This window comes from Eschrichtius robustus, chromosome 14 (assembly GCF_028021215.1).
Source record: "Eschrichtius robustus isolate mEscRob2 chromosome 14, mEscRob2.pri, whole genome shotgun sequence".
In the NCBI taxonomy this organism is placed as follows: domain Eukaryota; kingdom Metazoa; phylum Chordata; class Mammalia; order Artiodactyla; family Eschrichtiidae; genus Eschrichtius; species Eschrichtius robustus.
The window spans coordinates 18815905-18839560 of NC_090837.1; the positions used below are offsets into that span (position 1 = coordinate 18815905).

The 23656-nt window shown below is 53.4% G+C and overlaps 1 protein-coding gene across 7 annotated transcripts in view; it reads right to left on the bottom strand.

Moving 5' to 3' along the window:
- Window positions 1-9691: 9691 nt before the first annotated feature.
- UBE3B (ubiquitin protein ligase E3B) overlaps window positions 9692-23656 on the bottom strand; it is a 55804-nt gene continuing 41839 nt past the window's right edge. For 6 of the 7 annotated variants that reach the window (XM_068562260.1, XM_068562257.1, XM_068562255.1 and 3 more), the window contains 9 exons: window positions 22422-22598; window positions 22186-22296; window positions 20113-20250; window positions 19690-19755; window positions 17811-17869; window positions 14951-15133; window positions 14364-14475; window positions 12759-12851; window positions 9692-11889 (listed from right to left, as the gene is read on the bottom strand). In XM_068562260.1, the coding sequence (XP_068418361.1) occupies window positions 11698-11889; window positions 12759-12851; window positions 14364-14475; window positions 14951-15133; window positions 17811-17869; window positions 19690-19755; window positions 20113-20250; window positions 22186-22296; window positions 22422-22598 (1131 nt within the window). In that variant the 3' untranslated portion in view covers window positions 9692-11697. The remainder of the gene's footprint in view (window positions 11890-12758; window positions 12852-14363; window positions 14476-14950; window positions 15134-17810; window positions 17870-19689; window positions 19756-20112; window positions 20251-22185; window positions 22297-22421; window positions 22599-23656) is intronic. The other variant, XR_011076177.1, reaches the window with a different exon arrangement.

A 23656-nucleotide genomic window follows, 5' to 3' on the forward strand; every position in this document is an offset into this window, starting at 1 on the left:
ATATTGTAACAAATTCAATAAAGATTTTAAAAATGGTCCACATCAAAAAAAAAAAAATCCTAAAAAAAATACTGCAGTGGAATAAATTCTGTAAAACAAAAATTGCATGAAAGTTATTTCTCTTGCTTCCTGGATTTGGGGGTGTTCCCATACATTTTACACCCAAGAAAGCGCTCCACCTGCCTCTCCCTGGTCCAGGTCTGGCTCTCAGGATCGTATTTAGGGCCACGGTCAGAGGTGGTTGGATATTTCAGCGGTGAGAAGCCCACCAGCCAGCATTGTTGAAGGGCTTGACGTGCCAGGCCCCAGGCCAGGGGCTCCACAGACATCATCGCATTGAAACCTCACAGCAACCCCGAGGGAGGCACTGTCTATGGCAGGAGCGGGGAAACAGACTTGCAAACCAGCTTGTGTCAGGGAGTCAGCGCCAAGATGCGGGCCAGGGACGCGGCCCTGTGACTCCCGGCCCAGTGCCCCTCCCCCCGCTGCCACTTGACAGTCATTTTAATCACGCCCTGGGCCGCTGAGAACAATGTCAGGCACTAATAGATTCTGCTGTCTCATTTCTCAACCTACTTTCCCTTAACTGATACTTCATGGCTATTGTTAATGTACATTTTTCACCGAGTAATTTTCACAACCCGAACTTGTAACACATCCCAATGACAAACGTCCCCGGTACCAAATCCCCCGTCAGCTGCGATGTCACCCTCATCTCCCCCCTCCCCACCCTCACAGCTTGCTCCGACAACCCATACAGCTTTATGATCCCTCTGTCCCAGTTATCACTACTGAACCTTTAAGAATCCAGACGCATTTCAAGCTTAATTGAGTAAAATCCTTTGTGTAATAAATTCCACATGAATGCTACATAAATCAGCGCCTTGGGAGGATTTGTGGCTCACCCCTCCCTTCAGACCAGGCCCACTGGCGATACTGGACCCAGGCTGGTCTGACCTTGCTTAGGGAGAGGACTGAGGCCCCCTTTGCAGCCTGGCCAGGGTGCAGTGTTCATTTGCCTTGACCTGTCACTTTTCTTCTCTGGAGTCCATCGTGGAAGACAGTGCTTGGGCGCAAGCAGAGGCAGGAGGTGAGCTGGCTGGGGACACCAGGATTTGGCAGGTTGGGGGACACCCAGGAACTTTGGGGGTGTCCCGGTGCTCTCCCACTTCACAGATTCACAAACTTCTGATGAAGGCTCTGTGCATCCTCTCCCTAGAGAGACACAAAGACACGTGTTCGCAGTCTGCGTACAACCCGTGGAAGCCCCGGGGAAGAACCTCTGCTCTCAGTTCGCCAGTGCAGCACCCACTTCAGGAGTGAAGCCGTGCACAGGGCTGCCTGCTCCAGCGGCCTCCCTGCTGGCTCTGCGGAGCCTCAGGCTTGTGGTGTGAGAAGGAGCACGGGAGTGTGAGCAACAGTCAGAGCTCGGCATGGGCGTCAGCTTCAGGCAGACGTGGGTCCAAGACCAGCTCTGTTACTTCCTAGCATCACGACTCTGGGCAAGTCGTTCCGTCTTCCTTGGACTTGCTTCTTCATCTGTAAAATGGGAATGAAAATCATATCCACCCCACAGGACCACTGGAAGAGTTTAATAAGGCAATGTTTAAAAGGCTTAGCATGCTCCCCCGTCTCATGTTAGCTATTATTATTTTGATTATTATTATTATTTGAAATCAAGTTCCAGCTCTGTCACTCCCTAGCTGAGTCACCTTGAGGGAATCTGTAACCACTCTGAGCCTCAATCTTCAACTTTTATTTTTGGGGACAATGATACCAACTTCCAAGTTTTCAGGAAATATGTCCATGGGCCTGGCACACGGCAGCAGCTCAAAAAAAATAAAATGTAGCTATTTTTGAATCAGGTTTTATCCTTTTTCAAAGCACTTTCAGATAGCTCAGGCCCAGGTGAAGCGCACAGGACCGGGAGCAGCGCCTCTGGTTTGTTTAGACTTCCTGAGCCGGTGGGAGATGGGGGCCTCCAGAGGGTCCTGGGCCAGGCCAGCCCAGGGGGATGTAGCTCCCGGAGCAACAGGCCGAAGTGAAAGGGAGGGTGACCCGGTCACAGAACAGCGAGAGCCAAAAGGGATCAGTGCCCGAGGACTCCCTGCGGGCAGCAGCAGAGCCTGGTCTTCGGATTCCCGCAAGGGGCCCTCTTGGGACAGAGGACATGATTGACAAATAACTGGGGCAGAGGAGGAGAAGAGGGGACCTAAACCCTGGAGGACCCCGCTACAAGCTACCTCTCCGAGGAAGGGTGAGCAGCAGGGCAGCTCAGCGTGCACCAGGGCGAAGGCAGCCTGGGGAAGGGATTGAATAAATGGCAGAAAGGCGTCCAGCTGACCCAGGACCTGGGGGTCCTCCCCGCACCAGCTGCTCCCAAGGCACAGACCCTTGGCCCTCGTCTCCGGCCATCTGCAGTGCCCATGTCCCTCCCCAGTGAGCAGGTGCCTTTATTTACGATCACCTTGGAAGGGTCGAGCATCCATATGTTGCTGAGGGTCGTTTATTCTTGTTTATAAAATTTATGGCTTCACCTCGATTACACACTGTCAAAACGGGAAGGATTGGCCCCAAAGTCTCTTGCCGCATGACTGCCTCAGACGTGCGTACATCTGTTAACTCCGTAGGAGCTGTAGAGGGAAATAAGGCTGCCGATAACTCAGAAGCTCGCTGTCCCGTCACGAGGTGTGGGCTACAGGCCTCAAGGAGAGACATCAGGCGCCTACGTGGAAGGGGAGGAGGTCAGGGTCTGCGGGTGGCTGCACGGGGTGGCATCGGGACCCTGGCCTTGCCTGGCAGACGGGCTCTCTCAGGCGCTTTGGGGTGGGGCGTGGAAGGGGAGCAACTTGATTCCTGCAGCCCTCAGAGGTCCGGCTGCAGGACCGGCAGCTGGAGCGAGTTCTAAGCCTGTGGATCTCCACCTGCAGGTGTCAGCGGGGAGAGAGAAACGCTGACTCCACTGTGGCGGGTGGAGTTAGGTACGACCTCTCAGGAGGGCAATCTGGCAATGCCTATCCAAGTCCTGGAAATGTGTGTCCTTCTGGCCCAGCAATTCCGTGTCTGAGAATTTCTCGGAAGGAAATAGATTCATCAGTGGAGTCATAGGGTTTTTTTTTTTTCTTTTCAGTGCATGCTGCTCATTACAGAGAAAAACTGGAAACAAATGTCCAACAATAAGGAGCTTATTATTAAAGAAGAAATATTTAACAATAAGGGACTGTAGGAAATATCATAAAGCTACTGAAAATGATGGTGCCTCTATATTTATTACTATGGAAAAGTGTTCACAATCTATTAAGTGGGGAAAAAAACCCCAAATTATAAAATGATAGGTATAGAATGATCCAAATCCTGTAAAAGAAACATGAATGTAAATATACCATAGAAAAAAGATGCAAGGATTCATTCCATATGTTAATAATGCTTATCTCTAAGTCGTGGGAATACTGGGTGGTTTTTACTTACATTTTTGTTTGGATTTTCTAATTTTTTTTTTACAATGTATTTGGGTTAGATTTGACAGAGGCGTACTTGTATAATAAACATGACTGAAAAAGCGTAAAGAAACTGGTAACTGCTTTCCCTGCCTATAATAAATCATCTGCCTCCCTTGGGATGTTTGGAGCCAAGAGAACAGCCCAAGGGGAGGGGGCCCACCAGCAGCCAAAGCCACGGGGCCCCTCCAAAAACTAGAAGCCTGGAGAGTGTGTCCTGCATTTGTTCTATTGGAGACAGCTGGCTGTTTGGAGTGCAGCCCCTGTGCAGCCTGAATGTGGACGCTTGGCTTCCATTCTAGGACAACAGCTGAGGGAAGAAAAATGATCGCAGCCCCACTGAAGTGCCCCCGGCGGGTAATCACACCAGCTTTTCACAGGATGTTGAGGATGCTGGCATCCTTCTTTCTCCTCCGTTGGTTGCTGCATCTTTAACTTGTACAGAATTTGAGAGTAGACAGTGGACTTTCACATTTAATTATTTTATGAGGTTCTGTCATAAAATAATTTTGTTCTGGATTATCACCCTAACATTACCTGGGCAAACTGGCGCCCCATCGGGTAGGGTAATGAATCCTATGTCCCGTAGTCAGCAAGTGGAAAAACCAGCACTCAACCCGGGCTTCCTAGATCAGAATCCAGCTTCCTTTCCCAACTCTATTCTGCTGAGACAGGGCTTATCCCAGGGATGGGCAAGAAATGCCAATTCCAACTGATTGGTAGTGGCTGCCTAAAGGGCTGTGGTAAGGAGCCTGAAGCTGGATCCGATTCAGCAGGAAGGAGTTTGGTAATCCATTAGTAATGTCTGCCATGGCTTCCTAAGGAGGTAATGTAATAAATAATGTGGATTTGATGTTTCTGAATTCCTGGGCCAAATCCCTCACAGATTTCAAAAGGGTGGGGACCTCAGAGGTAGGTATGGGTCTTCAGGCTGCCTAAGGGTTCTCCTAACCCTACAGCTCCCCAAGAGAGCAAACCAGCAGGACAGGGATTTCTCAGGGCTTTGAGACGACACAACAGGGTCACAGATCTTTGAGACCCAAACACTTGTAAGTCTGACTAATTGATCAGTCAGCCCTGATGAGCTCACCAGCAGAATTTAGAATCTGTAATTACATTTCACATTAAAACATGCAAAGTTAAGATTAAAAACAGTGAGAAGTGGCGTGACACCTCCCGCACCCAGCCCACCTCCAGCCTCTGCCGCCATCATCCATCCCTCCTCTCGCCAGCAAGCGGGTCTCCTAGGGGCGAGGGCTATAGTTCTGGAAGCCGCTTCCTTGGGCTGTTTTCCTCTCAGTTCCCTCTAAGGCTGTTTCCTGCTGTGCTAGGGACCAGATCCTGCTCCCCTCCCTGCAGTGCTACATTTAGTTGAGGCAAACGCTTTGTTCAGGGGGACATTTTTGGGTCTCTAATTTACAGTGACCTCCAGCTAAAGACCTCTAAGAAAACACCCACACCCGTAATTGAGCAAAGTCGGATCGACTGTCCTGTTGCAACGAGAGAGCGAGCACACAACACAGAGAGCTGCGGGGTGTTTCAGGAACAGGGTGTTAGAAAGGACCTAGAGGATTTGGGCTCGTGTCAGGTGCTTTGGGGAAGGTTCAAGGAAGCGGGGGTAGTTCTATGACAGGGTGTCTTAATAAACCTCTATAAGGAGGGAGGAATGCATGAGGCTAAAGCTGTAATGGAATACACTGGAGGGTCAGACAGGCACAGCCCCCAACCTGTGTGAGGGGTCAGGGGGAGTGACAATACGACAGGGCAGGGCACCCCTTTATCAGGTACACTCCCAAACCCAACCCTGCCTTTTAGCTCTTTAGCTGGGGACCTGCACTGCTGTGCAAACTGTCACTTCTCCTGGTTTTGCCAGGACTCAGGGAGACTGAGCTCTGGGGTCCTCAGCAAGTCCTTAAAAATGCTGCAAGGCCTTATTTGCAAAGTGGGCGCAATTTTGTCTGTTTCCTTCAGCCCCCGAGAGGGTAGGTGGGACAGTGGACAGCAGCAGACACAGCGGGCTCTGGACAAGGGACAGAACAGTCCCTGGGGCTTCCCTCAAGCTTGGCCCCTTGGCTAGAAGGCTCTCCCACCCCTCTTCTGCCTGTTCAAACCAGGTAAGGGCTCTGGAGCGTGGCAGACCTGGGTTCAAACCTTGGCTCTGCCATTTACTGATGCTGAGACATCGGACAAGGGGCTTACCATCTCTGAACCTCAGTTTTCCCAGCTGTGAAGCGAGCATCCTAGCAGCACCACACTGGAGATAAGTGATGACCGTATGTGCTCACACATGCCCTCCTTGGATTAGTTACGCCTCTTCCCCCACCCCATATCGAGCTCTGCAGGGCAGGGTGGTGCCCACATTCTTCCCTCTGTACCTCCAGCACCGAGCCCAGCCCAGAGCATAGTAGGTCCTGGCTATCTATCCGTTGGATGAATGGACATGAGCCTGAACTCCCTGGCAGTACGGCTTCCTGGGCCAGCTCCTGGCTGGGACACCTGCCAGCTGCCAGGCCCGTCTGGCACCATCTGTAACGGTGACCAAACCATCCAGGCTGCACAGACTCCATGCGGCCCTGCACTGCCCCACTTGGGTGATGGTCCCTTCCCTGGACAGTGTCCCTGGGTGGGCCACAAGCAGGGTGGGGAGTCAGTGGGGCCAGGCCCAGAGGGAAGGCGAAAGGACCATGGAGCCTGACGTCTAGGACAGGTGTCCAGAGCAGCTCAAACTGTCAAGAGGACAAAGTGTCACTGTGTCTCCCCGACCTGTCTCTTTCTGCCTCTAACTTCAGGCTCCCCGGCCTCCCCCTGGAGGCCCCTCTCCTGCAGCCCCCCTGGGTCTGTTTGCACCCAATGACTTCTAGCCCCCTAGGCTTTGCCACCTCCAGCGCCCCTCACGGCATGGGGTGTCCCGCACGGACCGTTCCCTGTGGCGGCAGTGCTAGTAGTGGTGGAAGGGGGACCTCCGTGGTCTCACAGACGCAGGGCCGAATCTCACTTCTGGCACTTTTGAGCTGTGTGTCTCATGGCAAGCGAACCCACCTCTCTGAACCTGTGTCCTCATCTGCAGAACAGACCAGCTACACTCCCAGGGCCCAGGGTCCCGGGTCCCCGGGTGGATTAAATGTGACCGCTTGTGCAGAGGGCTGAGCGCAGTGCTGGGCTTGGGCGAAAGCCCGGGGGATGGCAGCTACCGCCACTACATTTATGGCATGACGCTCCCACTCCCGTCCTTGGTGATAGATGTGTTCTAATTCCCACCGTCCACCACCTCCACACCTTCGGTCTGGCTGCTTCCTCTGCCCCAAATGCCTCCCTTCCCATCTCCAAAGTGGAAACCCTCTTTCTAAGCGAAAATAAAAGAACACCTCCTTTACGGCCCCCTCCTGCCTAAACAGATGTGACCCCTCTTCTTTGACCCCCGCACACTACCTGTTACCATGACGATGCTCTTTAAGGCACGACTCACAATGCCCAGTTCTTGGATAAGAAGAGAGAGGTTGGCGAAGGTGGTCAAAGCTCCCGCAGCCAATGAGTGGCCGGGATGGGCCTGGCACCCGTGTCTGTGACCCCACAGTCCATGTTTCCACCCCAGCTGTTCGTGAGGTTCTCAGGACAGATACTACCATCGCTGGGGTGATTTTACTGATGAGGAAAGAAGGTTCAGGGAGCTGGAAACTTACCCAGGGTCACTCAGCTTTTGATGCCAAGTCCAGGGTCTTAGGCTGATCGCTGGGGCTTGGAGGACGACACTCCAACCCTTGCTCCTCGGTGTGGTCTGCGGTGCTGTGCCCCAGCCACACCGGCTGAAGCAGGATCTCCCTGGGGACTCGTGTGCACGTGAGTGTTTTTGACGCTCTGCTTTGGCTTCCTCTGTGGCCCAGCTTCAGTGGGGTATCTTCTGCTGTCGCTGGGTGGATCCGGGCAGTCTGGCTTCTAGGTGGAGGGTCTGTAAACTGACAGACCCACCCCAGTCCCCCCAAATTTCCAAGAGCTGAGAAAACCACAAAGGGAATGCAGCTGTGAGTCCTGAGTTGGGGAGATGCCTGGCCTGAGTGCGCGGGGAAGCGCAGAGCTCGGCCAGGGCTCGGCCAGAGGAGGACCTGCACCCCTGGGGCTGGGCTGAGCGTGGAGCCCAGCTCCTCGGGGTCCTGCTGCCGTCAGTGGAAAACAAAGAGGACGCTGACTCCGACTCGTCCTCCGTGGCATGGTGAGTGCCGCTCGCCTACTTAATGGAAGCCCAGGGAAGCAAGGGGCCTCGCCCACAGCCTCCCAGGTGGTGGGAGGCAGAGCTGGAACGCGAACACAGTTCCAGATGCTCCGAAGCCCTTGCTCTCTCTAGCGTCCTCGGTTAGAGCTGCACTCCGCCGGACTCGGGAGTCAGCTGCCACCTGTTAAGCACATGCTTGTAACAAATGTTAACCATGACAATAATTATAACAAGTGGCTGTTTCATTCTGATTCCATGCTCCAAAGGCTGGAGAAAACCGTGGATCCCGTCTGGGCCTCAGAGCAGCCCCTTCTCAGTGTTACTCAAGTGTCACACTGTGTGGGTGTGTGGCTGTGTGTGCGTGTGTTGGCTGGGGGATGGGGGGCACAAGCCTGGGAACACCTGGGCCAGGATCCTCTGGCTGACGTGCTCTTGCTTGTGTCCTTTCCTGCTCAGCCCCGCGCCGCAGGCAGTGCAGAGGAGGGCGTGTGCTTCTCCCCACTCCGCAGAAGCTCCACAGAGATCACAGAGGACCCTCTTCTGTGTCATCTCTCGTCATCCTGCTGTCACTGTCGGTAGCACCAGAAGCTACTCTGGAAGCCTGGCTAGGGCCCGACGACCAGGTGCGGGGGCAGCCCGGGTTTTGCAACGTGAAAGGTGAGGAAGGGTGGGAAGAGGGCTGACATCTGAGTGCTGACTCATGCTGGGTGCACATCACGCCACTGAACTCTGGGCACCCCCGTGGTGGCACCAGGACTCCCGGAAGCGTACACAGCCAGGCCACCCGGTGCGAATTAGAGCAGGAAGTGAGGGACCGGGTTTGCACACGTGCCTCTGTTTCTCGGAAAAGACACCGAATGAACACTTTCCACAGTTCTCCACCAGCTCTTATCAATTTAAGACATTTCCAGGAAATAAGACTTCAGCCTAAGGGGGGCCCTGGGTCTACACGTTAGCCAGGCTTAGAGACAACCTGCCTGTCCGTACCTCTCACAGTTAGCAGCATGTATCGGCTACATCAGCAGCACAAACATAGGCTGATGGCTTTGCTGGAGTCAGAAACAGTGGTGACCTGTGTTCCACCTAAATATTCTTAGGCACCTGCAAGTTCTATCAGTGTATTGAATTGTCCTCATTTTAATAGTAATGGAAAACACCCCACTTGTTTTTCCTAGTTATAAAGACAAACTTTCTCTTTGCAGTACTAACTTGTAATTAAAAGCCAAAATATCACAGGATAAGGCTTTAGTTTTTTAGGTGGGCGTGTCCCACACTGGAGGCCACTGATGGATGTGGGGGACTCTGCAGAATGTTTTTCCTTTGCAGGATATAAACGCTCTGTGGGAGGGAGCCTGGCATATGCCAATTCCTCTTGGGAGCCCAGGTGGCCCAACTGTCACGCTTTCAAGACCTCTCTCCTGATGCTCAGATCCTCAGGTGCCCCCAGGCCAGGGGAGGCAGCAAGAACTCACGGGAGGAGCTGGAAAGACTGGCAGGGTTGAGATGGGCTTTCTGCTGAGTGTAAACCTGGGCTTGTGTAACAGGAAGAGACAGGGCTGGCGTGTCCTGCAAATGCGACCCTCAGTAATGGAGGAAAGCCGAATACACCCAGATTAGCTGGAAAATCTTACTTTGAGCACTTTTGAATTATCTGGATTCTTTTCCACGAACACCTGTCACCATTTTACGTTACTGTGGAAGGCGTCTAATCCAGGGTGGAGGCTGCCTGTGGGACATGCGTGAGAAGGATGGGGAGCATGAAGGGTGCCTACGGGGGCTTTAGCTTTATCTGAAAGGTGACACACTGTCCACCACTGTTGACCCTGGTGAGGCAGTGAGCCCCGGCTGTCTGCTGTATCATCCTCTGTGTCTTCTTCCCACGGTGGGAGCCTGCATGCCCTTTAAGCCCCAGATGCCCCATCTTGAGCTCTCCAGGCACTCGGTTGGAAAGTGCTCCTTCCCGACATAAAAAGCAGAACAAAGCCACTGTGTGCTGAGTACAAATTTAATAAAGCTTTTGTTGTTTTAATCCAAAGTTATCTATGAAAACAAGCTCCACCCCACAACTTTTTAGAGCCATCAAGAGCCATCGAGGTGTCTGTGAACACCACCTAGAAAAGTACAGACTCAGGGTTTCAGATAGTGCAATACTTCCAGCTGTTGAAGTTAAATGAAATTACAAACTACCCCTCCTCGTCAGAAGAACAAAGGCGATGCTGGTGCGTAGGAACCCACTCTCTCTGCATCCCACACTGGCAGACCCCTAGGGAATAAGAAACCTCTTCGTGCAGGTTGACAATCCTTTAGGCACCAGCATAAATGCACCCACCTGTCCAGAGCACAACACGCACGTTTAAAAGGAATTTTCCAAGGAATCGAGTGTTTAAAGATAGTGGCAAGTCCACAGAATCGGAGATTACTGACAAATCTTAATAATAATAAGAGTAATAAATTCCTATCTGTCTTTAAATTCCTTGCCGTCTCCCCATCAAGGTAAAACATGTGCTCTGTTTTGTAGAAGCCTGGGGCTCTAACATGGCCAAACTTGGGCCTGGGCAGGACGCCGGCACCCGGATGAAACCCTCTGCCGGAGGCCATGGAGACAGGTCCTGCCCGCTTTGCCGCCAACATGAAGGTTCTTTCTGGAAGGTGTTTTGCTATTTGGAAGAGAGCTGCGAGCCCTCTGCCGGCTCCTGGCCTCTAGGCTGGCTTCAGTCTGGCTGGTGGGGATGCACCGGGAGTGCGGTGAGGTGGGCGAGGGTGGGCGGCTGTCCACACAGAACACTAACGTGGCTTCTGCCTCAATTCCCTGGATCTAGAGTACACTTCTCGTGATAAAGGTGAAGAATGACGGCAGAAGAGTGCAATGGGCTGGAAGAGAAAACAAAGTGAAAAACCCAAAACCAAAAACCCCGGAGGGCCCGTGAGTCTCCTCAGCCTCGTGAGCCTCCGTCAGTGCAAAGGGCTCCCGGGTTCCCAGGGCTGAGGGAGGACGGGAAACAGACCCACGTTTCTTGGGACTCCTACAATCTACGGAGTAAAGCCACTGCCCAGATGGGACAGGTACCTTCAGTTGGTGTTTGTTCCTCACTAGATGACAAGTGTGGCCAACAAGCAGGGGAAAGGCAGCCGCCCTCCCCAGGAATCAGCAGGCTTTGAGTAACAGCTAGCGCCTTCTGGAAACGGAGCTGCTCTTAAGGACCGATGGGTTTTTTTCTCCCAAACTCGGGATGCCAACGTGAGTGCCCAAGACGGGAGCAAGCCAGAAGGGGCTCCCTGGCAGCCCGGCTGCTGGGGACCCAGAGCATCTGAGGTGAGAACGGGCAGAGGACCGCCGCCGAGTGGAACTCGTGGCTCTGAGGTGGGAGCAGCGCCCTGAGCTTCCGGTGCTCCGTGGTCTCACCGGCAGGCACCTCTGCCGCCTGGGAGCAGGTGGGCCTGGCTATCTGGAGAGAGGCTGCTGCGGACGGCACGGAGGCTGAGACTCTGTCGGGTGCATAGAGGCTTGGCGAGGCCTTACCTGAGTAAAGAGTTTTCAGAAACGGAAGGGGAGCATCTCACGTTTGGTCGGCTTCGTGCATTCAGGCCCATGCCCTGAAAACCACTCCGGAGGCTTGGTGTTCCTGGGACTTGTTCATGCATGGCTCGTTCAGAAAGTTAAGGAACAGAAACTCACAAAAAGACCAAATTAACAAAAAGAGAAGCCCCACTGCCATCACAGGCCTCGGCTTCAGGCCACTGTAAAGTAGGAAAGAAGGACCAATGCTGGCGGAATCTGGAGGTTTATTTTCAACACCCCCTTCCTGTGTCACCTGGAGAGTGCTGGGTAGCTTTGTCACGTGCATCCAAAGTTCTTGAGGCCACAGGGGGGTCTCATGGCTATAGAGAGGGTATGGGGGCCACCGTCCCCTGGCACGTCAGTCGTGCTCCCAGGGGAATGCCGCCTCTTGGGGCTGAGGGTGCCTGGGAGCCCAGAGTCTGCGAGGACGGGAGCTAGGAGAGCTCGAAGCCCGTGTTCATGCTGATGGCGTAGCGCAGCTTCTCCCGCAGGACGCTCTTCTTGCTGTAGTTGGGCAGCTTGAGCAGGTTGAAGCAGGTGGAGGAGGTGGGCAGGCGGCCACCTGGCTCCCGCTTGCGGATGGTAAAGAAGCCGCGCAGGACGCTGCCCAGGGTGTCCCCGGTGTCCTGTAAGCATACCCCACAGCCTCAGGTTGGGGGGCGCCTGGGGAGAGGGCTGGACCGGCCCCCTGTGGAGGACAACCAGCCTGGAGAGGTGGGTGCACAGAAGCAAGCACGGCGGAAGCCTGCGTGGAGCAGCACTTGGAAACAGGACCTCTGGTTTAACTGCTAACCATCGGTAAACCAATGTGCAAAGAGCCGGAACACTGTAAAAATGTTATGGTAACAAACTCCTTCCTGACCTTGCCAGCGCTGCGGCCTGCGACAGACCGTAACTTGGGGCAGCCTTCCTTAAGTAAGGGGGCTGAGGGTCGTCTAGTGTCACCTAAGCGGAGGGATCGGCGTTGAGGACGGTGGCATCATGGAAGGCAGCTACACTCAGAGGCCACTGGGTTTTTATGGGGGGTGAGAAACTTATAACAACGGCTACCATCTGAGCACCCACTATGGGTCAGGCTTGTGGCACACAGAACACGATAACCCCTAGGGCGTCCACTCTCCCTCTGCAGAGGAGGGAATGAGGCAGCGTACCCAGGTGGGCACAGCCGGCAGGTGGAGGAGTTGAAGCCTGCGCTTGTCCAATTCCTGAGCCCACGTTCCAACCCCTCTCCCACACTGCCGCTCAGACCTGTACCAGCAGCTACGAAAAACGCCCCGCAGGTATTCTTCCCTGAGGGAGTAACGAGAAGGGGACCTCCAGGAGAGCTGAGGCCCCAAAGCGGCCCGCCTGTGCTCCTGGCCCGAGAACCGCGACACCTTCTCACCCGGCCAAGGAGCCCGGCTGACCGCCCCGTGGATACGACTGGGTAAGCGCCCCACCCGGTAGATGCAGCAGACACCACCAAGAGGGGCCGGCTCTTCCCCCGCAGCGGTACCTGATCATCCGACACTTCCACACAGCGGATGGAGAAGGGAGGCTTGAGGTAGGCAAATCCCAGGAGGGGGGGCCTGGAGCAGCTGGTCACAAACTGCAACACAAAGCAGGGCCGAGAGTCAGAGTGGGCCTGGCTGACGCCGTCTTCAGGGAGAGACCACTCGACAAGAGCGAGGGAGAGGGAGAGGGAGAGGGAGAGGGAGAGGGAGAGGGAGAGGGAGAGGGAGAGGGAGAGGGAGAGGGAGGAGCCAGCGGGCCCGCTAAGCGTGTCAGGGGAGGCCCGAGCCGAGGGCCGAGGCCAGGGGCACGCACCACACCACCAATCGTGAGCGCTCGATCTGCACCTGCCTTTCCGCTCGGCTTCTTCGCCACACACAGAGGACGTGCGGGTGGCTCCCTGAGCACGCGTGCCTGCTGGGTTGTCGGGCAGCCCCTGTGAGCTTGCTTCCTAATCTCCTCTCAGCACGCTAACAAAAAGCAGGCCTCAGGAGCCAGCGGGGCTGAGGGCAGACCAAGGTACTGGAGGCCCCAAATGGGGCCTGTGGGCAGCCAGCCTCGCTTCCTTGCTACACTCTTGGAATTCCTTGCATTTTCCAGACGGCAGCTCCTGTGTCATTTCCCAAAATGACTAGTCCTGCCTGGACAGAGGCATCTACCCACCTGGAAATCCAAGTGCTTAACCTGCACAGGGAAGTCCTAAGAAACCGTTCGCTTTCTTTAGTTCAACATTAGCCCAATGCTCTCCCTTCTCTAGCGGATCTAGGGACCTGCTACTTACGACACCGAGCTGTGCTTCAAAACTCTGTGTCAGGCTGAGTGTTTGGGTCTTAAAATAAATACTACCATTTAAACAATGTTATAAATGGTAGTGAGCCTCCTGAGACCATCCAAAAAGTTTACGCGTCATGCTTCAAAAACGGTTTTTACAAAAAGTATTGACAAGATACATTATTATCCTAATATCCTGTATTTTCCACCATAAAGACCGCAGCAGCAGCAGATCCTATTTAGAAGCATTTCCACACTGTGCTGTGTCCTCTGTGAACCCGAGCTCAGCTAATCATACCACAGGTGCTGTGTGACTTGACCCGTTTGAAGGATGAGGAAACAGACGCAGGTGAGTCTGTGCCCCTCCCAGTTCAGGCCGATCAGGCCTGCTGCCCGCTGCCAGCCAGAGCTGGTCCAGGGAGGGAGGGGTGGTCAGTCTCCTGGGACAGGAGGAGGATTGGAGGGCAGGGAGAGCCTTGGGGCTCTGCTATCATTATATTTAAAGAAAGTACAGTCACATTCTCTCCTGTACAACAGTTCTGTGGCTTCCCCCTGGCTCTGGGGCTGTCTGCAGCCACAGAAAAGGGCAGGCACAGGACAAGGAACTGCAGGTGTGGTGACAGGCCACCCAGAGACATAAACATGCCTGCTGTGTGGGGCACTGACCACGTGGTTAGGAGAGACCGGCTTTCCTCTTTCTAGGAGAGGGGGGTAAGCAGCTCTACAGGTTGGCAGAGACTGTTATGCCTACAAGAGGCCCTGCTGGAAAAACTGATTCTCTTGAGAATCAACTTCTGGAATTATGTCCCCCTGCACGTATAGGTAACATATGAAATACCTTCAGAAACATGGCTCTCTCGTCGGGCGTGAAGTCAGAGGCCAGGATATCCCAGAGCCAGATAATGACCCTGTGACTTCCATGGAAACCACCGTAGTACACTGTGTGCTTCCTGAAAACAATGCAGACAAGGGCTCAACCACACATTCTGACGGGCGCTTACAGACACAGGCAGGCATGGAATTTAGACAAGCGGCACAGCAAACTCTGGCCAGCCTGGGTGACGACAAACTTCTCTTAAGCCAGAAGTTCATGCCTTAGTAACCCCAGGTCCCGGAAGCTCAGTGGGTGGAGCGTTGCATTGTAGGCCCTGTTGTTTCCCAGCAGAAGCCGACACGAGACCCTGCACCACTGTTTCCTAGGACTTTGGAGAGCCCCACGGGCCTCAAGCTCTGCTTCTGCTTCTCAGTCTCCAGGCAGACAAGGGCTTGAGCTTTTCTTCCAAAGCAACTCACCCAGAGATCAGGGAGGAGGAGTCCATCTGGAGACAGGACCCTGAAAACTCTCCAAAAGGAACCCAGCAAAGGAGCAGCTTGCTTTCTTGGAGGCCTAAGAATTTCAACCTTGCCCCTGCACTCACTCCTTACTTTAAATCTTCCAGATCGATCTCAGCATTGTCCCCGGAGATGAGTCGCTGTAGCTCAGGGGTCGAGAACATCCGGGTCCACTCAGGTTTGATGATGGAACGGAATCCACTAATGAGGGCAGCTGTCTGGTTCTTGATTTGAGTGTGCATTCGAAAGTGGGCCATCAGATGGATGTAGCTAATTCTGTTGCCAACAAGGGAAAACAACGGAAATTAACAGGACAGGGTGGGCGGTTGCTGATGGGCTGAAAGATTGAGTCCAGTCAGTTCTGAACCATTTTACAAAAACACAAATAGCACCAGAGCACTTCACCAGAACAACGGCGATGAGGATGACAGCCCTCCTGAACGGCCCACGGTGTGCCACTGTGAAAGCGTTAGTGTCAAGGGCGTCACCTCATGCACTCCTCCCAAAAGCCAGTGGGTCAGACGTTGGGGTAACCTCACTGTCAAGAATCAAAGTGAGACATTCTCCAGCTAAGGAGAGGGCCCTTCTTAGGACAAAGGGACTTTTATTTAACTTCATCCTTTTGGACATAAACCAATTAAGATACTGTTCAGTCCTCCAGAGAAAAACTGTTTCATGTTGAAACTCAACCAAAACCTTGCTGGACTGGACAAGGAGTCTAGGCCATGAGAAGGTAAGGCTGCAGAAAGCTTTAACCACATGCAGCTGGCTGACGATTAGGCTTAACAAGGAAGTTGGAGCACTAACAACGGTTCCAAGCAGCCGGTCTTCCAGGTCTGCTTTCACCAACACAAGTAGTTCATCTGCAGCGGCACGGCACAATGCAACGCTTCCGCCCAGGTGAAATCCCTTTTCACAGGCTTGCCAGCATTGCTGATTTCTTAGCAAACCATTTACTCAGATGAAAGAATGTGAGCCCAGCCCAGGTGTTAGTACAGTCCAAATAAATCTGTTTTACCCCACGATGCTCAGATCTGAATTACTGACCTGGAAAATATGCCTATTTAAAAAAAGCTTCCAGTGGCAAGCTTGCACACTGATATACTTAAATATGATTTTTTTTTTTTTCTATCACTGCTGTTCGTTTCATGTACTCATTGAAGCAGGTGACTAATACTGTTCCATTTTACCAAAAGAGGGAGGGAGCCTCGGAGACTTTCCCATCGAACACCCAGGAAGTGCAAGCTCAAGTATCACTATGCAGGAGCAGGTCCTGGTGATGTCAGGCCTTTTAAGAGTCTGCAGAGGGGCTTCCCTGGTGGCGCAGTGGTTGAGAATCTGCCTGCCAATGCAGGGGACACGGGTTCGAGGCCTGGTCTGGGAAGATCCCACATGCCGCAGAGCAACCGGGCTCGTGAGCCACAACTACTGAGCCTGCGCGTCTGGAGCCTGTGCTCCGCAACAAGAGAGGCCGCGATGGTGAGAGGCCCGCGCACCGCGATGAAGAGTGGCCCCCATTTGCCACAACTAGAGAAAGCCCTCGCACAGAAACGAAGACCCAACACAGCCATAAATAAATAAATAAATAAATAAAATAAACCCAAAAGTTTAAAAAAAAAAAAAAAAGAGTCTGCAGAACTGAACGTCCTTGCCCTTATACTGAGGTTTTATGCTAAGAACACGTAAGAGTTTGTGAAATGACTTTCCAGGTAGGTTTCCAGGCAGGACAGGAACCTCACTCCAACCCAGGCTGCATCAACCCACCTCCCCTGGCTGCTGTACATACGGCTCCTACCATCATCCCCGTGCCATGCCTGGCAAAACGGGGCCCATCTGAGGGTAACATACCTGATGATGGTGACATCACTGCTTTCATTTATTAAGGGCCTCCTTTGAGCCAGACATCCTGGAAGGTACTTTACATGCGTTCTCATGTGAAACCCTCTGAAGGGATGATTCCAGGCACACGGTGGGCAGGCTCAGGACCCACCCTGCTCTCTGACACCCCCAGGCAGCTTCCACCCACCCTGTGGCCCCTGTTCTTTCTCGGCTGTCACTCTAAGGCCCCACGGCCAAGAGTCAAAATGGGTGTATTTCAATCATGATGAGAATTGGGTCTGCTCTCCTGACTATTCTGACAGTCTAAATAAAAGCTCCCCGAGCGCGTGGACTGACTGATCCGACCCGAGAGGGACATGATGCTTGGGGACAGCATCTGATCCAAATGACTCACCGGGTAGGACTAAGCTCTCACCTGTCACTGAACAGAGTGATGCTCAGATTAACAGTTCAGATGCTCAGCTGAGCCTAGTGGCAGGAGATTGACAGATTGACAAAAGGGCCAGTATCTACTCCTTGAGCCGGGTCCTACTGTTTAATTAGGTGAGTACAGGGCTGGGTGGAGACATGCATGGAAGGGCTTTGCTTTGAGGGACCATTTATGATAGATTCCTAAAAGCCTGTTATCTGTGACAAGAGCTGCTGGGCCTCAGGGTCTCCCCACGTCTGACCACCTGTCTGCTGCATCTGAATTCATCACTGTGTCTTCTCAAGAACAGTGTTTTGTACAACTGCCACACACCCTCATTCCGAAATGATCTGCCCCTCCAAGGAGTCTTTCCGCCTCCGTGCCCTCTGGGTTCAGGACTTCGTGCCCGACTGGCTCAGAATCCATCTGTCTGCATCTAGAGCCGTCATTAAATTCCTAGGAACACCACGGCCTGGGTGCCTCTGACCTTAGAAGTGCTATTGCAAAATATAAATTGTCAATTCTTATTTTGCAAATCGAATTTAATACGATTTCGGCCTATGAACTGTAACCAGGAAATTCCATTATGATATTTACGGCCTCTTTCTACTTCAATTTATCTTACTAAATTCTCCAAGTAAGCCCAGACGGCCAGAATGAAGTCTTTTCAAGTGGTGACCTTAAAAATCTAATTGCCATACTCACTTATTTTCATTTGTAACAGGAATGGTCTTCCCTCCAGGAATCAGTTCATGGCAAACAAGCTGGGGGAGAGGAAGGGGAACAATTACTCAAGAGAATTCTAATGAGAAAATAAAGCTTCCTGAAGATGAAAGGGCCTGATGCCGACATCCATAATAACGAAAGAGGAAGATGAGACATGTTTGGGAACAATCATTTTCACAAAAAGCCAGGGCGTAAGTATCAACAAGCCGGCCCTGCATGATCAATATGACAGGTTCCTTCTCATCTGATCCTCGTTCAAACGTGTGTATTAAGGCTCCGGGGTGTCGTGGAGGGGAATGTGTCAGCAGTGAAGAGCGCAGGAGGGCGGATAAACAAACACTGGTACAACCACACCTTGGAATACCGTGGCGCTATTAAAAAATATGATGATGAAAAAGTACATTTCTTGAAAAGGTGGGGGGAAAGAGCAGATTATATAACAGCAGGCAAGGTATGCAAAAAATTATGTATGTGCCCAGGGAGAAAAAGCCTCAGGCCACATGTTAACAGTGGCGCTCTCCAGGCACCAGCACTATAGGTGGTTTTCACTTTCACCTTTATGCTTTTATTGTAGCTGAATTTTTGGTTAGAAGTTTGCATCATTTTTATAGTCAGGACAGAAAATTAAGAATGTCAGGAAGAAGTCTCAAAATCTGATTAAAGATTCAAAAACGCTATAGAATCAACTGCTTTCCTCAACTTCAAGAAGTCTTGTGGGTCGCCTAAAAATCAAAGAATGCATCATTTCAAAGCTAACTTTAATAGAAATTCTACTAACATAATATACTGTAACTCTAGAGACCTGGAAAGGAGTAACGGTGCCCTCTAGTCCCACTGCTATCAACATCTCGGGGCTGACGCCGCAGGAGTTAAAGCTGGATGGCCCTTAGGAATGCCCAGCCTGGTGTTTTCCACAATCGGTTCCAGGGAACTCCTGGTCTGTGCACCACTACCTGGAGAATCTCTCTGTGAGGTGGTGTGCCCTCCCTGAAAGAGGAGTCCTGTGACCACGTGAGCTGGGGAAGGTTGGGGTAACACAACCACAGCAGGCTTCTTTCTCATGGGCTTCTTAGGGCCCCATGTGCCAGCGTGCTCAGCGGCTCTTCAGGAGGAGGACAGGGCGTGCGGTCTAGAGGGCGTCTGGTGACACTGGTCCCAGCAAGGACTCATTCGGCAAGTGGCATTTGTTGAGATAAGGAAAGTGTGGCTCAGGGAGACTGAGTGACCTCGCCGAGGCCCTGGGAAGCCGGCCCTGTACTACGAGCTCCAGAGCAGCCCTAACACCACGTGCACACTGGGGCTCATGCAGGGGTCCGGGGATGCAAATGGAGGGGCTGGGAGCCCTGCAAGGAAAATCAGGGCAGAGAAAGTCTGGGGGAAGCCCCTCTGCTGCCATGACTTCAAGGGTCTTTTTTCCCTGCTCCGCTCTCCATGCCGAGGCGGAGCAAGGACAGGATTCTGTTAGAGGCACGCCCTGTCAGGTGGTTTCTTCCCCGAGTCTCAGTCATGATCCTCTGGAACAGCTAATCCTCACCATGGTAACGAAAAGCAGTGTACAAAGTAGGAGTCACAGCTTCCATCAGAAATGACCCCAAAGTGCCCTGGAAGCAGAGCAGGGTCTCTGTGGGAGCTCTCTGGGTGGCGAGCAGGCCAAGGCCAGGTCAGCTGGGAAGGGGAGGGGAGCGCCCTCCCTCCTGGCAGGGTAGCAAAGGGGCTGGGGAGGCAGAGGAGAAGGGTGGACAGACAGACAGACAGAGCCCCAGTCTGTGGGTCTCCTGGGGAAAACACCCAGAGTAGGGCAGGTCTTAGGAAGCCAAAGGAGGGAGGCGGAAGAAGGTTCGGCCCGAGGCCCACCTACCTGACCCATGACATCCTCATCATATGACAGTGTCAGGCCCAAGTCAGCAATGTCCCCATCGTACCGCTAAAGCAACAGAGAAAGGGACAATGTAGAGGCCAAGGAGTGCTACATCCTTGAAGGTTTTAACACTCCCTGCCTATGACATCGGCTTGGGCAGCTACCACTATGGCTGCCGTATAACTTGAAACAAAGGAAAAGGCCACTCATCACCTGGAGGAAGGAGGCTGTGGGCATCAGTCCCGGGAGGAAGTGCTCAGCAGGGGACAGGAGGCCCTGCAGTGGCTAAGGAGTGCGCCACTTCCCCACAGCAGGAAACCCCACTCCACCCCATGACGACGGGGTACAGCTGAACCCCACGGGGCGTCACTTGGCTGAGTTCACACCGGCACTCAGCTAAGCCGTGCCGCCTTCCACACTGACCTTAATGGAAGTGAGGTTTTTATAGAACTCGGAGTCCAGAGAAGGCAGTTCATCCACAGAGCTGTAGAAGACACTGTGGTGGTGCCCGAGCAGCTGGCTCAGGAAGAAGGATGCAAAGGGCACGTCCACCACAATCCCCTGCCAGAGAGGAGACAGGAGCTGCCACCTGCCGCCCAGAAGCCCGTCTCGGTGATCTCATCCGGGGCGGCTCGGGCTGCAGACGGGGCTCCGAGGGCGCCAATGACATCTCTAGACTTCCTAAATTTTCAATCTGGAGAGCAATACCTCCCTACCACCTAAACACAGTCGAGCGCCTCCTGGGGACATTACCACATAGTGGTTAAGGGCCCAGGCTTTGCAGCTGCACAGCTCAGGGATCACATCCCAGCTCCGCTGCTGCTAGGCCACGGGGCATTGGCTTTATCATCTGTAAATGGGGACCAGAACAGTCTCAGTTTTAAGGGTTAAACGAGCAAGGTGGGGAAAGTTTCCAGGAGGAAGGGATAGCTGAGCAGGCCTTCAGTACAAGGCTCACAGGTGCCCTCCAGGGCTGGAACAGAGGTCTGTCTGGCCCCAGCACGGGGTGTGAAGGAGGGGGTGAGCGAGAAGGCCAGGGAGGCAAACAGGGCAGATCAGGAAGAGCTCACAAGCCTCCTGGAGTCTGGATTCTATCCGGAGGGCAGCAGGCAGCCCTGGGAGGGCTCTCCGCACGGCTACTTCCTGTGGGGAACGGCCTGGAGGCAGGGACACGCAGGGACACAGCCCGGAAGCCCTTGCACAACGCCAGGAACTTCAGACAGACTGTACGGGGTGGAGAGAGGTGTGCGGGCTGGAGAGACTGAGAAGGGAGAGCCAATCAAACCCCACGACGGGCCTGTCCTGAGGACAAGGGTGAAGTGAGTTAACACAGGCCACTCCTCATCAGGACCCACGAGGTCCTTATTGCCCCGGAGAGGGAGGAGACGGAGACTAGGCCCAGGAAGTGGGGGAGGACATTTACAAAGCGAGGAAGTGGTGTTTTTCAGCTGGCCCAGCCTCTCCTGGGTCTCATCACGGCTACACGTTCAAAGGAAAAACACGGCATATGCCCAGGCAGGGCCTCATGGGTTTTTTTTTTTTGTTTTTTGGTTTTGTTTTGTTTTGTTTGTAAAAAAGAGGAATCAACTGAGAAATTGTCTCCATTTTGCAGATGTGGAAACAGAAGCACAGAGAACGAGCCCAGGCCACCCAACCAGTCCAGGGCAGGAGGAGGCCTGGAGGGTGCTTGGACTCAGATGGGGCACCTGACATCATCACAGCAAGGGCTGAGGCCGTGGACTGGGGCTGTTTACACAGAGAGAACGATGGACTAGTCAAGAGTCACAGTATGTTCACCCCACATGACCTCCTCTCTCAGCCTGGCCCGCTATAGCTTCTTTGCCTCTGGAAGGCATCCTGGCCGCCCTGGGCTTTGTGATGGGTGTGACACGAGCACTACTCAGGTGGCGGCCGCTGGGGGTGAGGCAGGGTGGGGAGGGACTGGTCCCCTGCGGCTCTGGAGTCCGCTGTGAGGCCACAGGGACAGGCTGCTGATGAGCTCAAGCTGGAGCTTTCCTGCCTTCCTGGGGAGCACGGTCCTAAGGGCAGGGGGTAAAGCGCCACCTGGAAGCAGTCCTGCCAGTTGGTGGGCTCTCAGGGGACAGGGACCAGGAGCCGGGAGGGCGCGCCCAGAGCCTGCGGAAGGCCCCACCACCCCGACCCCACAACAGCGGGAGCAGAAGCTCAGACACCCTTCCTCCTAATAACAGTGAGGATGGCAGCTCCGACGTCCCCCGTGACCAGCTGCCTGCCACCATGGGAGATGTTTACCTTATTACCTCATTGACCACCTACAGCAAGCCCGTAACGTAGCTCTGCTATCGCCCTTCACTGACACCAACACGGCTGGTGCTGGCTCCTGTCCCTCTCTCCTCGCCTTTATCCCTGTGACAGGTAGTTGCCACTATGTACCCGGTCACTTACATGTATACGAAGCCCGCGGTACTTAGAACATTTTATTTTCCATTCCTGTTCACTGGTTCTTAACGTGCCTACCTCATACACAGCTTTCCCCAGCATCTTGCCCACAAACTCAAAGAGCTGCAGGTAATTCTCATGAATGTAGGACGTGGGCGAAGGGTAGAGTCTCTCGTCCCCACTGGTCGTCTGCAAGGCAAAAGGACGGGTAAGGACAGGGAAGTTAAATGCCTTGCAACGAGCAAGGCCTTCACTTCTCATCTGTCACCTCGAATCTGGCTGCCGTCAACCACGCTCTCGTGCCCTTTAAATACCTTGAACAGGTTGAGCGCCGGGTCAAACACCCTCTTGATGATCTCTTCCAAGAACTCCTTGAAAACGCCATCTTGATCAATCCCTGCCTCGTCCACCCCGAGGTCATTGACAAACTTCACGCGGATGACGCCCTTCATGGCGTGCTGGGAGAGCTGCCGCAGTTGCTCGTAGCCATCCTGCCAAGGGCAGAATTATAGCCCATTAGGAACCCAAGGCCCCCTGCATAATTCAGGGCTCCCTGCTCAAAGCTCCCTCTCCCCTGTGGGAAGCCTTCCCAGTGTAATTACTAAATGTGTCAGGACGCACAGGTGCATGAAGAGAGCCAGCAGTTTTCACTTGCTTCTAGATGAGAGCCTGTTAAAAGAAAAATTCATTTCGGGGATGTGACTTTACCACTCTTTGGCAAGGGGAGACTGCCCTCAGGAAGATGCAGAGCAGTGAGATGGAGAGATTAGACAAGATGAGTCACGACAAGCTCTCGGTCATCAGACAGGACGGAAGACACTGAGACAAGATGAAAGCTGTAAGATGAAAAATCACAGTAGCCCCCCACCACTCAACTCCTGGTACCTTTCCCCAGATCATGAAAGGCTATGAGTCATGCTGGGAAAGTTAGGTTATTTCCTGAGGGCGCTGGGGAGCCACAGAAGAGTTTAGGCAGAGAGTCACATGGCTGGCTTTCTGTCTTAGGAAGATCTTTCTGTTGGAAGGAAAGCAGAGGGATGGCAGGAAGCAGGGAGATGGGTGTCAGGAGTGCTGCTGGGCCTGGAGGAGGGCAGAAGCAGTGCAAAGAGAGGCCTCAGCACCTCCGGCTTGTGGTCGGCTCCCTTGAGACACACAGCCACTGGGCATGTCTCCCTGTCCAGAAAGCTAGGACAAGACTCTGGAGCTCTCCTGCTAAATCATCGTGCACAGTCTATCTCTTGATTCTGATCTGTCGAGGCCTTCCTGGCTCCAGAGCCTGTCCTCAAATGTATTCCTGGCAGGTGGGTGCTGACGGGCAAGCTGCTTAGGCTTTCATTTCAGAGCAGTGATTATAAAAAACCGTGCTTAGAACACGATAGGGCCCAGGGAGGAGTACTTTGGCCCAGCCTGAGAGGCCCCATAACCAGGGTCAAACCGATGTCTTTAGATACTGTCACAGAATAGGTTACAAATCAGCTGCCACGTCCTATTGTGGCCACCCCACATTCCTCCCCTCAGGCACAAGTGCAGTGCTCTGAGATGCTCTGTT